Genomic DNA, 17,624 nt, shown 5'->3' with positions numbered 1-17,624 from the left:
TATTTAACCCTCTGGTGCTCTTCGTTTCGGAGTCACACTTGTTATTTTCCCGGTCAAAAGTGACCGGACACCTAAAAATGAAACTTTCTCCATCCCAGTAAAACCAATGCAATTTATTTTTGTTCTATAATATTTATTCTTTTTAATTTAGTATTTTGAGACAATTTAATTGAATTTATTAATATTTATGCAATATTTATATTTTATTTTTATTTTTTTCTATATACAGTATATATTATTTTTTTCAAAAAAATATGAATGCAGTATTTTAGTTTAATATAGAGTCTAGGCCTTCAGAAAAAAAAAAATTTTGAAGAAAATTAGCACCATCTGGTTCCAGTATAGAGAAAAAGCGTAGAATCATGGTGTAACCACTATGAACACATTATTTTGTTGTTGGTGGTGGATTTGAATATATAGTTGAAACAATCTCAAAAACTATTTCTTATTAAAAAAATTGACAAAAAACAAAAATTCACTTTTTTTTTTTTTACAATTTCCCATTCATTTCCTATGGGGGTCATTTTTGACCAAAGACCACAAGTGTGACTATTTTTTAAGACCACTTAGCATGCTCAGATCATGACCTCAATTATTTTGTGTGTTCACATGCATAATGCCATAAAGGTCACCAAGTTTCGTAACATTCTGATGAAGCTGTGATTTTTAAAAATTCAAAACATACTTTTTGTAATCAAAATGTATTGGTGTGTATGTGTATAAAAGTGTATTTGTGTGTGTGTGTGTGTGTGTGTGTTGGTGCTGGGTGTGTGTTTTGCACTCTAGATGTTGTAGAGTGTCACCCCTTTCCTGCGGTGTACTTTTTTTTTTTAGAATTGTGGCCGATTTGTAGATTGTACAAACAAAAATTCAGAGAATTTTTTTTTTGTCAATTTCTCATTCATTTCCTATGGGTCGTCATTTTTGACAGAAGAGCAAAAGTGTGACTCATTTTTTTACGACTATTTAAATTGCTCAAATCATGACCTCAATTTTTTTGTGTGTTCACATACCCAATGCCATTAAAGTCACCAAGTTTCGTAATTTTCTGAAGAAGCTGTGATTTTTAAATATTCAAAACAGATTTCTTTAATCACAATTCATTGGTGTTTTTGTGTATAAAAGTGTGTGTGTGTGTGTGTGCATGTCTGTTTTGCACTCTTGATGTTTTAGAGTGTCACCCCTTCAATGCTGAGCACTTTTTTCTGCATCGTGGCCGATTTGTAGATTTTACACACAAAAATTCTCAAAGTTTTTGTGTTTTTGTCAATTTCCCATTCATTTCCTATGGGTCGTCATTTTTGACCGAAGACCACAAGTGTGACTATTTTTTTTACGACCATTCAGCCTGCTCGAATCATGACCTCATTTTTTTGTGTGTTCACATACCCAATGCCATAAAAGTCACCAAGTTTCGTAACATTCTGATGAAACTGTGATTTTTAAAAATTCAAAACAGAAAAATTTTTGGTCAGAAATGACCGAAGAACACCAGAGAAAACACTAAAACAGCACCTGCTTCTCTCGAATATGATGTTAATGTGGGTCTGCTCTTCACACAGAAGATCACATGACCCGGAATAGAGTTCATTAGTGACACCGACTGCAGTCTGTGATCGTTCACTAAACGAGCAGCTTCGAGTCTCCAAAGAACGAGTCCGAGATGACATGAGGGCGAGTCAGTGATGCAGAATAGTGTGAGCTATTGTTTAAAGCAGTCCACACACACACACACACACACACGGCAGATGCGAGTTAGCGAGTTGGTACACAATACACCATTGAAAATACCCGTCATGACAAACGTTCTAGGTGACAGACACGCGTCACACACACACACACACACACACACACACACGAGTGTTTCCATCGGCCGCTGACCGCAGAACGGCTGCGGGGCAAACCAGCCTTGTGTGTGTTTAGATTCTTTGAATGGGAGGAGATTTAATGACGGATCACCAGAACACACACACTCGACTGAGAGAACGCAGTGAAGTTGCCCTGGCTTTCGGCTTGCTTAGTTGAGGACGTTTAATATTCAACTATATTATTGATCTGCTGTACTTCTGGTGACGGTGAAGCAATTTTCTTCTAAAAACTAAAAACACACTCTCACACACACCATCACACTCTCTCACACACACACTCTCACTCTCTGTAGATTATCTGGGTGTTTGGATTTATGGTGTATTTGAGTGTTTTATGGGATTGACTCGACTGTTTACCTTTGGGTCCGTCAGTGAAGTGTCCTGTGATGATCTGTTCTCGTTCTCCTCCTGGTTTCTGTCTGGACCAGGTCACCTGCACCACCTTCTCGTCTCCATCCACCGCGAACCGACAGGGAAGCCGAGTCTGTGTGTCGGAGAACGAGCGTAGGGACGCCGGCGGATCGAGGAACTCACCGTCAACACACACTGAGAAATAAAGAGTCAGAGTGAGATCTGAGAACACACACACACACACACACACACACTGAGAAATAAAGAGTCAGAGTGAGATCTGAGAACACACACACACACACACACACACACTGAGAAATAAAGAGTCGGTGTGAGATCTGAGAACACACACACACACACACACACACACACACACACACACACACACTGAGGAATAAAGAGTCAGAGTGAGATCTGAGAACACACACACACACACACACACACTGAGAAATACAGAGTCGGAGTGAGATCTGTGAACACACACACACACACACACACACTGAGAAATACAGAGTCGGAGTGAGATCTGAGAACACACACACACACACACACACATACTGAGAAATACAGAGTCGGTGTGAGATCTGAGAACACACACACACACACACACACACACTGAGAAATAAAGAGTCGGTGTGAGATCTGAGAACACACACACACACACACACACACACACACACACACTGAGGAATAAAGAGTCAGAGTGAGATCTGAGAACACACACACACACACACACACACTGAGAAATACAGAGTCGGAGTGAGATCTGTGAACACACACACACACACACACACACTGAGAAATACAGAGTCGGAGTGAGATCTGTGAACACACACACACACACACACATACTGAGAAATACAGAGTCGGTGTGAGATCTGTGAACACACACACACACACACACACACACACACACACACTGAGAAATACAGAGTCAGAGTGAGATCTGTGAACACACACACACACACACACACACACACACACACTGAGAAATACAGAGTCGGAGTGAGATCTGAGAACACACACACACACACACACACACACTGAGAAATACAGAGTCGGAGTGAGATCTGTGAACACACACACACACACACACACACACACATACTGAGAAATACAGAGTCGGTGTGAGATCTGTGAACACACACACACACACACACACACACACACACACACACTGAGAAATACAGAGTCAGAGTGAGATCTGTGAACACACACACACACACACACTGAGAAATACAGAGTCGGTGTGAGATCTGTGAACACACACACACACACACACACACACACACTGAGAAATACAGAGTCAGAGTGAGATCTGTGAACACACACACACACACACACACACATACTGAGAAATACAGAGTCGGTGTGAGATCTGTGAACACACACACACACACACACACACACACACTGAGAAATACAGAGTCGGAGTGAGATCTGAGAACACACACACACACACACACACACACACACTGAGAAATACAGAGTCGGAGTGAGATCTGTGAACACACACACACACACACACACACACATACTGAGAAATACAGAGTCGGTGTGAGATCTGTGAACACACACACACACACACACACACACACTGAGAAATACAGAGTCAGAGTGAGATCTGTGAACACACACACACACACACACTGAGAAATACAGAGTCGGAGTGAGATCTGTGAACACACACACACACACTGAGAAATAAAGAGTCGGTGTGAGATCTGTGAACACACACACACACACACACACACACACACACACACTGAGAAATACAGAGTCGGAGTGAGATCTGTGAACACACACACACACACACACACACACACACTGAGAAATACAGAGTCAGAGTGAGATCTGTGAACACACACACACACACACACACTGAGGAATAAAGAGTCAGAGTGAGATCTGTGAACACACACACACACACACACACACTGAGGAATAAAGAGTCAGAGTGAGATCTGTGAACACACACACACACACACACACACACACTGAGAAATACAGAGTCGGAGTGAGATCTGTGAACACACACACACACACACACACACACTGAGAAATACAGAGTCGGAGTGAGATCTGTGAACACACACACACACACACACACACACACTGAGAAATACAGAGTCGGAGTGAGATCTGTGAACACACACACACACACACACACACACACTGAGAAATACAGAGTCGGAGTGAGATCTGTGAACACACACACACACACACACACACACACACACTGAGAAATACAGAGTCAGAGTGAGATCTGTGAACACACACACACACACACACACACACACACACTGAGAAATACAGAGTCAGAGTGAGATCTGTGAACACACACACACACACACACACACACACTGAGGAATAAAGAGTCAGAGTGAGATCTGTGAACACACACACACACACACACACACTGAGAAATAAAGAGTCAGAGTGAGATCTGTGAACACACACACACACACACACACACTGAGGAATAAAGAGTCAGAGTGAGATCTGTGAACACACACACACACACACACACACTGAGGAATAAAGAGTCGGTGTGAGATCTGTGAACACACACACACACACACACACACACACACACACTGAGAAATAAAGAGTCAGAGTGAGATCTGTGAACACACACACACACACACACACACTGAGAAATAAAGAGTCGGTGTGAGATCTGTGAACACACACACACACACACACACACTGAGAAATAAAGAGTCGGTGTGAGATCTGTGAACACACACACACACACACACACACACACTGAGAAATACAGAGTCGGAGTGAGATCTGTGAACACACACACACACACACACACACACACACACACACACTGAGAAATACAGAGTCAGAGTGAGATCTGTGAACACACACACACACACACACACACTGAGAAATAAAGAGTCGGTGTGAGATCTGTGAACACACACACACACACACACACACACACACACACACACACTGAGAAATACAGAGTCGGAGTGAGATCTGTGAACACACACACACACACACACACACACACACTGAGGAATAAAGAGTCAGAGTGAGATCTGTGAACACACACACACACACACACACTGAGAAATACAGAGTCGGAGTGAGATCTGTGAACACACACACACACACACACACACACTGAGAAATAAAGAGTCGGTGTGAGATCTGTGAACACACACACACACACACACACACACACACTGAGAAATACAGAGTCGGAGTGAGATCTGTGAACACACACACACACACACACACACACACACACACTGAGAAATACAGAGTCAGAGTGAGATCTGTGAACACACACACACACACACACACACACACACACACACACACTGAGAAATACAGAGTCAGAGTGAGATCTGTGAACACACACACACACTGAGAAATAAAGAGTCGGTGTGAGATCTGTGAACACACACACACACACACACACACACTGAGAAATACAGAGTCGGAGTGAGATCTGTGAACACACACACACACACACACACACACACTGAGGAATACAGAGTCGGAGTGAGATCTGTAAACACACACACACACACTGAGAAATAAAGAGTCGGTGTGAGATCTGAGAACACACACACACACACACACACACACACACACACACACTGAGAAATACAGAGTCGGTGTGAGATCTGAGAACACACACACACACACACACACACACACACACACTGAGAAATACAGAGTCGGTGTGAGATCTGAGAACACACACACACACACACACACACTGAGAAATACAGAGTCGGAGTGAGATCTGAGAACACACACACACACACACACACACACACACACTGAGAAATACAGAGTCGGAGTGAGATCTGTGAACACACACACACACACACACACACACTGAGAAATACAGAGTCGGAGTGAGATCTGTGAACACACACACACACACACACACACACACACACTGAGAAATACAGAGTCGGTGTGAGATCTGAGAACACACACACACACACACACACACTGAGAAATACAGAGTCGGAGTGAGATCTGAGAACACACACACACACACACACACACACACACACACACTGAGAAACAAAGAGTCGGTGTGAGATCTGTGAACGTCTCTGTCTGGGGTCAGTGTGGAGTCGAGGTCAGTGTGTGTGAGAGTTAATAATAAACCGCACTATCATGATCCACCGCTCTCGGCCCGACACACACACACACACACACACACACACACGCCACAGAAACACAAGGACGTTCCCACACCCAACAATGATGGTCAGAAATCAGCCCAAACCATCAACGCTCCATCAAACCATAAAGCACGTCCCATACGGCCGGTTTCTGACGACATGTTTATCAGTGTTATGGTGGGAATTCGCATGCATTTAACGTTTCATAATATCATATTTGATTGATCAGGCGTATAAAGTTCTGATGTAGTGAGAATATGGAGGACAAACAGATTTTATTATTAGAGACTGATGTTGATATTTAAATGAGATTAGGATGCTTGCAGATATTTACATAAAACGCTTTAACATTTTGCTCAGTTTGAGTCTATAGATCATAAAACTAAGCATTTAAATATCATCTTACTAAGAAATATTATTGGCAGATATTAATATTTTTATGCGAGTTAGTAATATAAATCAATGAGATCTTTATAACATTATAATGCATACACTTACATAAATGCATATATATCTATATGTGTGTGTATGCAAATTATCTGCCAATAATATGATATTTAAAGGCTTAGTTTTGTGATCAAATCTCTGTAGTTTTAACATGTATAACGCAATGCAACACAAAGATGATTGACTTCCTCAAAAGCCTGATGATCATATTTAATATTCATGATGTTTCTATAAAATGATGATGGATAATCAATTGAAATATTAGTGACGATATCAAAGTTATTCTCCCGTTTGCCTGATAAGAGCGGCTCAGACTGACACAGAAGGACTGGAGCTGAAGGAGGGCGTTTGTAGAGTTATAATAGAGTTATACTAGAGTTATACTAGAGTTATAATAGAGTTATAATAGAGTTATAATAACAGACTTGACTGGATAAAGAGTGTAAACTCTTGAGATGGAGTGTGACAGGTTTAGCGGATCGTGTTGATGTTTATGATCAGATGTGTGTGTGAAGTCTCATGAAGGGAATCAAAACACTGGAAGAGCCGCTAGTGGTCCTGCGGTAAATAATGAAAGAGGAGCGCCGGAGAAAACTGAGCAGAGATTGAGACGCACTCGAGACCTTACGCTCCGTCTGAGCCGTGTCCATCACTCTACACACTGCAGCTCGACTGGACGAGTGTGTTGATGGATCTCCACTTCATGTTTAACGTCAAATCATCTTGAAGCAAATCCAGCACACACTTACATTTCAAAGCGAGAGAATGAGACGGAAAGCAGGAGAAAGTGAGACAGCGAGAGAGAGAGAGAGAGAGAGACTCACTCACAGCCTAAGACCTACACACATGTATATAATGTTCAATATTTTTTCTTTTTTATGTATATATATATATATATATAGATGATTTCTAAATCCATTTTATTTTATTTATTAATCTGTTCATTTTTTTATTATTGTTTTATGATATCAGTTTTAATATTTTGTGTACTAAATGTTCCAAATCATTTTCTATGTTGTTTTGACGCTTTGGCAATATGAATTGAATTGAATTGAATTGAGAGAGAGAGAGAGAGAGAGAGAGAGAGAGAGAGAGAGAGAGAGAGAGAGAGAGCTAGAGAGAGAGAGAGAGAGAGAGAGAGAGAGAGAGAGCTAGAGAGAGAGAGAGAGAGAGAGAGAGAGATAGAGAGAGAATGTCATGTTGCAGTTCCGGTTATTGTTTGTCTTCATCACACACACACTCACTGAACACAAACACACTGACACGCCACACGTTTAAAATAACAATACATACCTTTACCTTCACACACACACACACACACACACACACACACACACACACACACACACACACACACACACACGCACGCACACACACCTGACCCTGAAACCTACCCATCTCTCTCTCTCACACTCACACTCTCTCTCACACTCTCTCTCTCTCTCTCTCACACACACACACACAATCTCATTCACACTCTCTCTCTCTCACACACGCTATCTCACTCAGACTCTCTCTCTCTCTCTCTCTCTCTCTCACACACACACACACACACACACATTTCTGCACATATTTCCTCCACGACAGTCATAAATCAGTGAGTAATGGTTTTTGAGGCTGGTTGATGATTGAAGAATGTCACTGTACCAATTGAATCAACCATACACACACACACACACACACACACACACACACAACTTATGGACTCTGAAAAACAGCCACTCAAACACAACTATATGTGTGTGACTGGTTTTAGTTGGTTGGTTGCAGTATTCATAAAACTTTATAACCGTTAATAAAAACACAACGGTCATGTCAATCAATGCTTTAACTAAGGTTAACAGATACGACTTTTAATTTCGGGAATACATTAATATTAATTAACAAAAACGTATTAATGTACTAATGTTAACAAAGTAGTGTTACCGCAATTGACAAATATTTAACCGAAACACACACACACAAACACACACACACACACACACACACTCGAGTCTTCCGAAGTTCGTGAGTGTTTGTCTTACCCATCAAGGTGAAGAGCATCGCACCGATGAAGATGAGGAGATTCGTCATCATGTTTCTGCTTTATTCTGTCAGTGTATTTCTGTTATTCCTCCTCATGTTCTCGCGCGCTTTTCCGTTCATCCGTGTTGAACGGTGTTCTCATGGTCCGCCATTTTTAAGCATTTAAAGGAATAAAAAGAAAATGCAAGCCGAGTTTCTACAGGAAGATCCAGAGGCTGATAAACTCATGATTAAACTCTGTTTGAAGTGTGTTCAGGTGAGCGTTCCCACACACCTGCGTGTTCACGCGGGCTCCACCCACCGCCGGGAACGCGCACGTGCGCGCACACCCCCTCTCGCTCGTACTGACCTTTGGATTGTGCACTAAACTATAAAGTTATGTTTTTCCTCTTGAAATCCAAACTCTCTGTTGGGGATTTGAAGCGAATGGCAGAAAACTGTTCTCTCTGAATCTGTTCGAGCGGAAGTGAAGTTTGAGGAATTCGTGGCTTTTGTTTGGTTTTGTTGTTTTGTAAAGTAGAAATGAACAGGACAAACCAGTTCAGGAGAAAATTCTTGACATTTTATGAACACCCACAATCAGGCAAATTATTTAAACCCAATCTAGACTAGAGAGATATACATTTTTTTTTTTACTTTATAGTAAAATATTCAATAGCATTGTTATTATTATTGTGCAAGTAATTTGTAATGTATTTATTTATTTATTTGATCATTAACATCTAAATACATTTAACTTACACAAATGTATATTTATGCAGGAGTTGTTTGTGTTCTTCTAATTTGATTGGTCACGTGGTGTATCAAAGCTGATTTAAATATTTGTTAGCTTTGACCTGGAGCGAGTTAATAATTTAGTTTATTTCCCAATAAACATTTCCCAACTGTTTTATTGCGACACCTGCTGGTCAGCTGTATATTTAAAATAGAAATGAGAAAAGATCAAGCATTAACAAACAGGAAGGATACGAAAGTATTTTATTTAAATTAGAAACAAGAATATTTTTACTCATACATTAACAAAAAATGATTGGACATAAAAAAAATATTAAATATAACTTTACTATGTTAATTGGCATTAAGTGCCTTACACACACATTGTACAAATTAACAACATCAAATAATGACAACAGAGAAGAACTGGATATTAACAAAGCTCAATTATGTAGAAAGCATGCAGATGTTCTCATGGCAGAGGCTTCTTCTTCATTCCATGAAGAGTGTCGTAGGTGTCCAGATCATGACGGCCCAAATCCTGAGGAACAACACACACTGATCAGACCACAGTCATTCACTCATCAGACTCTCTGATGGTCATAAATCATAATCAGACCACAGTCATTCACTCATCAGACTCTCTGACGGTCATATATCATAATCAGACCACAGTCATTCACTCATCAGACTCGCTGACGGTCATATATCATAATCAGACCACAGTCATTCACTCATCAGACTCTCTGATGGTCATAAATCATAATCAGACCACAGCCATTCACTCATCAGACTTGCTGACGGTCATATATCATAATCAGACCACAGTCATTCACTCATCAGACTCGCTGACGGTCATATATCATAATCAGACCACAGTCATTCACTCATCAGACTCTCTGACGGTCATATATCATAATCAGACCACAGTCATTCACTCATCAGACTCGCTGACGGTCATATATCATAATCAGACCACAGTCATTCACTCATCAGACTCGCTGACGGTCATATATCATAATCAGACCACAGTCATTCACTCATCAGACTCTCTGACGGTCATATATCATAATCAGACCACAGTCATTCACTCATCAGACTCTCTGACGGTCATATATCATAATCAGACCACAGTCATTCACTCATCAGACTCGCTGACGGTCATATATCATAATCAGACCACAGTCATTCACTCATCAGACTCTCTGACGGTCATATATCATAATCAGACCACAGTCATTCACTCATCAGACTCGCTGACGGTCATATATCATAATCAGACCACAGTCATTCACTCATCAGACTCTCTGATGGTCATAAATCATAATCAGACCACAGCCATTCACTCATCAGACTCTCTGACGGTCATAAATCATAATCAGACCACAGCCATTCACTCATCAGACTTGCTGACGGTCATATATCATAATCAGACCACAGTCATTCAATCATCAGACTCGCTGACGATCATAAATCATAATCAGACCACAGCCATTCACTCATCAGAATCTCTGACGGTCATAAATCATAATCAGACCACAGTCATTCACTCATCAGACTCTCTGACGGTCATATATCATAATCAGACCACAGTCATTAAATCATCAGAGTCTCTAACGGTCATATATCATAATCAGACCACAGTCATTCACTCATCAGAATCTCTGACGGTCATAAATCATAATCAGACCACAGTCATTCACTCATCAGACCCTCTGACGGTCATAAATCATAATCAGACCACAGTCATTAAATCATCAGAGTCTCTAACGGTCATATATCATAATCAGACCACAGTCATTCACTCATCAGAATCTCTGACGGTCATAAATCATAATCAGACCACAGTCATTAAATCATCAGACTCTCTGACGGTCATATATCATAATCAGACCACAGTCATTAAATTATCAGAGTCTCTAACGGTCATATATCATAATCAGACCACAGTCATTCACTCAGACTCTCTGACGGTCATAAATCATAATCAGACCACAGTCATTAAATCATCAGAGTCTCTAACGGTCATATATCATAATCAGACCACAGTCATTCACTCATCAGAATCTCTGACGGTCATATATCATAATCAGACCACAGTCATTCACTCATCAGACTCTCTGATGGTCATATATCATAATCAGACCACAAACATTCACTCATCAGACTCTCTGACGGTCATATATCATAATCAGACCACAGTCATTCACTCATCAGACTCGCTGACGGTCATATATCATAATCAGACCACAGTCATTCACTCATCAGACTCTCTGACGGTCATATATCATAATCAGACCACAGTCATTCACTCATCAGACTCTCTGACGGTCATAAATCATAATCAGACCACAGTCATTCACTCATCAGACTCTCTGACGGTCATAAATCATAATCAGACCACAGTCATTAAATCATCAGAGTCTCTAACGGTCATATATCATAATCAGACCACAGTCATTCACTCAGACTCTCTGACGGTCATAAATCATAATCAGACCACAGTCATTAAATCATCAGAGTCTCTAACGGTCATATATCATAATCAGACCACAGTCATTCACTCATCAGAATCTCTGACGGTCATATATCATAATCAGACCACAGTCATTCACTCATCAGACTCTCTATCGGTCATATATCATAATCAGACCACAGTCATTCACTCATCAGACTCTCTATCGGTCATATATCATAATCAGACCACAGTCATTCACTCATCAGACTCTCTGACGGTCATATATCATAATCAGGCCTCAGTCATTCACTCATCAGAGTCTCTAACGGTCATATATCATAATCAGACCACAGTCTTTCACTCATCAGACTCGCTGACAGTCATAAATCATAATCAGACCACAGTCATTCACTCATCAGACTCTCTGACGGTCATATATCATAATCAGACCACAGTCATTCACTCATCAGACTCTCTGACAGTCATAAATCATAATCAGACCACAGTCATTCACTCATCAGACTCGCTGACGGTCATAAATCATAATCAGACCACAGTCATTCACTCATCAGACTCTCTGACGGTCATATATCATAATCAGACCACAGTCATTCACTCATCAGACTCGCTGACGGTCATATATCATAATCAGACCACAGTCATTCACTCGTCATCAGACTCGCTGATGGTCATAAATCATAATCAGACCACAGTCATTCACTCATCAGACTCTCTGACGGTCATATATCATAATCAGACCACAGTCATTCACTCATCAGACTCGCTGACGGTCATAAATCATAATCAGACCAGTCATTCACTCATCAGACTCTCTAACGATCAATATCATAATCAGACCACAGTCATTCACTCGTCATCAGAGTCTCTAACGGTCATAAATCATAATCAGACCAGTCATTCACTCAGACTCTCCGACGGTCATAAATCATAATCAGACCACAGTCATTCACTCGTCATCAGACTCGCTGATGGTCATAAATCATAATCAGACCACAGTCATTCACTCATCAGACTCTCTGACGGTCATATATCATAATCAGACCACAGTCATTCACTCATCAGACTCGCTGACGGTCATAAATCATAATCAGACCAGTCATTCACTCATCAGACTCTCTAACGATCAATATCATAATCAGACCACAGTCATTCACTCAGACTCTCTGACGGTCATAAATCATAATCAGACCACAGTCATTAACTCATCAGACTCGCTGATGGTCATATATCATAATCAGACCACAGTCATTCACTCAGACTCGCTGACGGTCATATATCATAATCAGACCACAGTCATTCACTTATCAGACTCGCTGACGGTCATATATCATAATCAGACCACAGTCATTCACTCATCAGACTCTCTAATGATCAATATCATAATCAGACCACAGTCATTCACTCAGACTCGCTGACGGTCATATATCATAATCTGACCACATTCATTCACTCATCAGACTCTCTAACGATCAATATCATAATCAGACCACAGTCATTCACTCGTCATCAGAGTCTCTAACGGTCATAAATCATAATCAGACCACAGTCATTCACTCAGACTCTCTGACGGTCATAAATCATAATCAGACCACAGTCATTCACTCATCAGACTCTCTAATGATCAATATCATAATCAGACCACAGTCATTCACTCAGACTCGCTGACGGTCATATATCATAATCTGACCACATTCATTCACTCATCAGACTCTCTGACGGTCATATATCATAATCAGACCACAGTCATTCACTCAGACTCGCTGACGGTCATATATCATACTCAGACCACAGTCATTCACTCTTCAGACTCTCTAACGATCAATATCATAATCAGACCACAGTCATTCACTCATCAGACTCTCTGACAGTCATCACTGTACCTGATAAATGTCTCCATCTTGTTTCTGAAAAGCACAAAAGGACAGTGAGATTGTGAGAACAGTCTTGCTCAAAGCTGTGGCGTTACCCTCTTTCTGTTCCTCTTTGCTTTTCTCAGAAGATGAGAGGATGAATATGAAAGAGAGATTCTGCGCTTACATACGGAAGGCCATTAACACCCCATCACAGACACATCATGCTTTCATGACACAAAAACTCACAATTATGAGACAAAAATCTCACAATTATAAAAAACCCTCACAATTGTAAATAAAAAATTCTCACAATTATGAGAAATAAACAACTCACAATTGGAGAAACTTAATATTCAACAATTTTATTGATCTGCCTGCATTGACATCATTATATGAGCTGAACTGAGCTGGACGATGACATCATGGCTCCCTTTCGAGGGAACGAGACACTGCGTCGATACGACACTTTCGGCTGTTGCGTAACGCATCTGACGCACCACCGTAATCCCGGTTGGTGCCGCAAACCCAATTATGACATCAAATGTCAAAAATTTAATTACGACAAGTCAAAATTTACATTAAATCGTAATTCTGACATGTCCGATTTGAATTTTTACCATTTTTTCATAATTATGAGATTAAACAGGCAAAATTAGTTAAAAAAAAATTAAATTTTGGCTTTCAAAATTCAGTCATTTTCATTTTTTTTATGTGATCATTTTAACATCTCATCTTATTGAATGTCGTAAATTCTGACTTTTGTAAAAAAAAAAAAAATTGTCATGAGATAAAAGTCATGAATTAAAAATATGAAATGATCATGAGTCATGAGTTTACGAGTCGTAATTTCAACTTTTTAAATCAGAATGTTGACTTTTTATGTCATAATCTAAACTATTGATGTAATAATTGACTTTTGTCATAATTTAAACTTTTATTCATAATTTTGAGTTTCCATCTCATTAATATGATGATGTATGTCAAAGTGTTGACTTTTTATGTCATTACGAGATTATGAGTCGAAATGAGCTAAAAAGGTGAAATCTTTCCATGAATGACTCACTTCTTAATGTCATCTTTTTGGCTTTTCATTTCATAAATATGAATATATTGACTTTTTATGTCATACAGTAATTATGATTTACAAAAGCATGTTTTCCTGAATGTGTCTGAAATGGGCTTCCGTAGCTACTGTCATCTGGCCGACCGAGTGTTCGCGTATATGAACAGGTTTGGGTTTCACAGATAAAATTAATCATGACAAAAACCACAAAAAAGAGACCGGACAGAAGAAAGGGTCGTCTAATACTGCTGTTGTGTGTTTGTAGCTGGTGTTGTATCAGTGATATGGTGTTTGTTTTGTGAAGTTAATGTGAAATGAACCGCGTGAAGAGTTGAGAAAAGTGACCTCAGTGTCCTTGCGATCGTGACAAAAGTGTGTGTGTGTGTGTGTGTGTGTGTGTGTGTGTGTGTGTGTGTGTGTGTGTGTGTGTGTGTTGTAAGAGGAAGAACAGAGTTGTGTGTAGATTCAGCAGAAAGAGAGCGACCACACACACACACACACACACACTCACCTCAGAGAAACTGTGAGACGAATTCATCTGTGAACGACAACAATCAACATCATCATCATGTTCCTCAAACGTCAGTTCCACATCAAACTCACATTCAGATATTCACTAAAGATGAGATTCTAACTAGAGTAAAAAAGTAAAAGAAATGAGCAGACCAACGAGATGTTGATTCAGACGGTTCTCACATGCACTAACTTAAATATGAATAGTTTGTGGGGAAGTTTGTTTGAATATCGGCGTGTCAGACCGTCTAAAAGCTGCTATTGTATTTTTATGAGGATTTTACGGATAGATGCTCATTAAAAACATACATTTTACATAGGCTAATATATGGTTTGTGTATGGTTTTTGAGCATAAACTATAGCGGCACATTTATGATTAATATAGGCATGAGCGAATCGGGTTTGCAGATTATGTTTAGCTTTCATGCTAAATATTGAACAATTAGCCTAGTGTTCTAATGTTCAGTTTTGTTTTCATTTCTGTACATTTAATTAATGTATTAGTTAATAATGAATAAATAGCCTAAATAATTATTTTAGTACAGATACAAAAACTGTAGCCTAGTTAGAGTAATATTACTACACTGCCAAAACAAACAAAAGAAAATGTGTTGAAATACAGTGAGTTCGTGTTTATAAAAAGAACAAATATCTGCCATGGAGTCATGAAAATAAACTTCATTGAAAGTGAAAACAATATTATTTTCTGACTCCATTGGCAGATATTTGTTCGTTTTTAAACACAAACTCACTTTATTTGTACACATTTTTCAGTAAACAAGACTCAATATCTTCTCCAGTAAATGTCTCTTGATTTAAGAATATTTCGATATTTGTGCTGAAAAACGAGACAGAAATGTTTTTTTTATTGTTTATTTTAAGGAAGAACCGACAGTAAAAGGGAAGAACATCATATTTCTCAGTGTGTGTAAGTATAACACTGTCTCCATAAATGTAATTTAATCTAAGATGGGTGTAAAACATGAATGTGGTGTGTGTGTTTCACCTTTAATCTGCAGTAAAGCACTGTCAAAACGACGCCGTAAACGATCAGAATCCCGTCCAGAATATAACACACGTCTCCTCCATTTCCCGATTGGGCGGCTTTTACACACAAACACAGGAAATAATTAATAATCACATAAACATATAAACAAACACACACATTATAAATGATTAATGTTAAATGTTTAAAGCATATTATTTGTAGCAACTTTAAATGTTTACAACTTTAAACCAATATATTTTAAACAATTATTGATGTTTAAAGCAAAATTGTAGCTATTATAATATATTTAGAAGTTTAAAGCGGCCGTTTTAATAACTTTACAACGGAAGTGAATCAATCAAAACTAACTTTATCTGGACAATAACTTTATTGTAGATCTGTGACTGTAATCTCCTGTTAAAGCTGTTGTGAAACTCTATTGTTAAATCGCTGTATAGATGAAGACGCGACTTTAAAGCGACGTATATTTTTACCCGATAAAGGGAATCCAGTTGTAAATTAATTCAGTCAAATTACGCAAATCAAGTCATATAAAAATAAACCTAATTTTTTTTTTCATTAAATGCAGGTTATTGCAACATAATTCAGTATTTGGGGAACAAAAAGATATAAAACAATATTTAGTTTTGTCCAGAGGAGAGTGCCGTGTTCTCGGTCCCGATGATCTTACCGACTCGTCCAGCGCTGAGCAGGAGAATCAGACACAAGTCCAGCGGCCGAATCATCTTCTTCTTCCTCCGAGAGACGAGCCGAACAGAACAGAAGAGAAGAGTGAAGAGGAAGAGGGACTGTGGCAGAGAACAAGAGTCATTTAACAGGAAACTGTGGGCAGAAACAAACTGTCCGTTCAGAGACACTCAAAATACACTCTTACACACACAATTTCACAACTGCATCCTTTTCTCTCTTCTTTTTCCGCTCATGCATAAAGACCCGAGCTCGACTCTTCCTGTTTCTCAGACAAGAGAGACTGGAAAACAGCTCTTTCTGCCGGAATCATGTTTAATATATCATATATTTCTCTCCAACTCGTCCTCGTCAGTGTTTCTGTCTCGTGTTACGGCATAAACATCCAAACATTTCAAATACATTAAGAACAAGCAAAATGACTAAAGGTAAACAAGAACAAATATCT

At 39.4% G+C, this 17,624-nt stretch overlaps 2 protein-coding genes across 2 annotated transcripts in view; both read right to left on the bottom strand.

Moving 5' to 3' along the window:
- The window catches only part of nectin4b (nectin cell adhesion molecule 4b), a 28,514-nt gene extending 19,229 nt beyond the window's left edge, over positions 1-9,285 (bottom strand). Inside the window, exons 1-2 of the mRNA XM_089131644.1 lie at positions 8,857-9,285; positions 2,226-2,414 (exon numbers count right to left, since the gene is read on the bottom strand). Of these exons, the coding sequence (XP_088987770.1) occupies positions 2,226-2,414; positions 8,857-8,908 (241 nt within the window). The 5' untranslated portion in view covers positions 8,909-9,285. The remainder of the gene's footprint in view (positions 1-2,225; positions 2,415-8,856) is intronic.
- Positions 9,286-9,818: 533 nt separating this feature from the next.
- fcer1gl (Fc receptor, IgE, high affinity I, gamma polypeptide like) lies at positions 9,819-17,461 on the bottom strand. The gene is made up of 6 exons (XM_039661148.2): positions 17,370-17,461; positions 17,160-17,277; positions 16,487-16,584; positions 15,478-15,504; positions 13,931-13,954; positions 9,819-10,112 (listed from the first exon to the last, which is right to left on the bottom strand). The coding sequence occupies exons 2-6, from the start codon at positions 17,212-17,214 to the stop codon at positions 10,044-10,046; spliced, it is 273 nt and encodes a 90-aa protein (XP_039517082.2). The 5' UTR covers positions 17,215-17,277; positions 17,370-17,461; the 3' UTR covers positions 9,819-10,043.
- Positions 17,462-17,624: the final 163 nt, after the last annotated feature.

The sequence above is a fragment of the Pimephales promelas genome, chromosome 5 (genome assembly GCF_988280905.1).
Source record: "Pimephales promelas chromosome 5, fPimPro1.hap1.1, whole genome shotgun sequence".
Lineage (NCBI taxonomy): Eukaryota > Metazoa > Chordata > Actinopteri > Cypriniformes > Leuciscidae > Pimephales > Pimephales promelas.
This window is presented reverse-complemented; position numbering and strand designations above follow the sequence as displayed.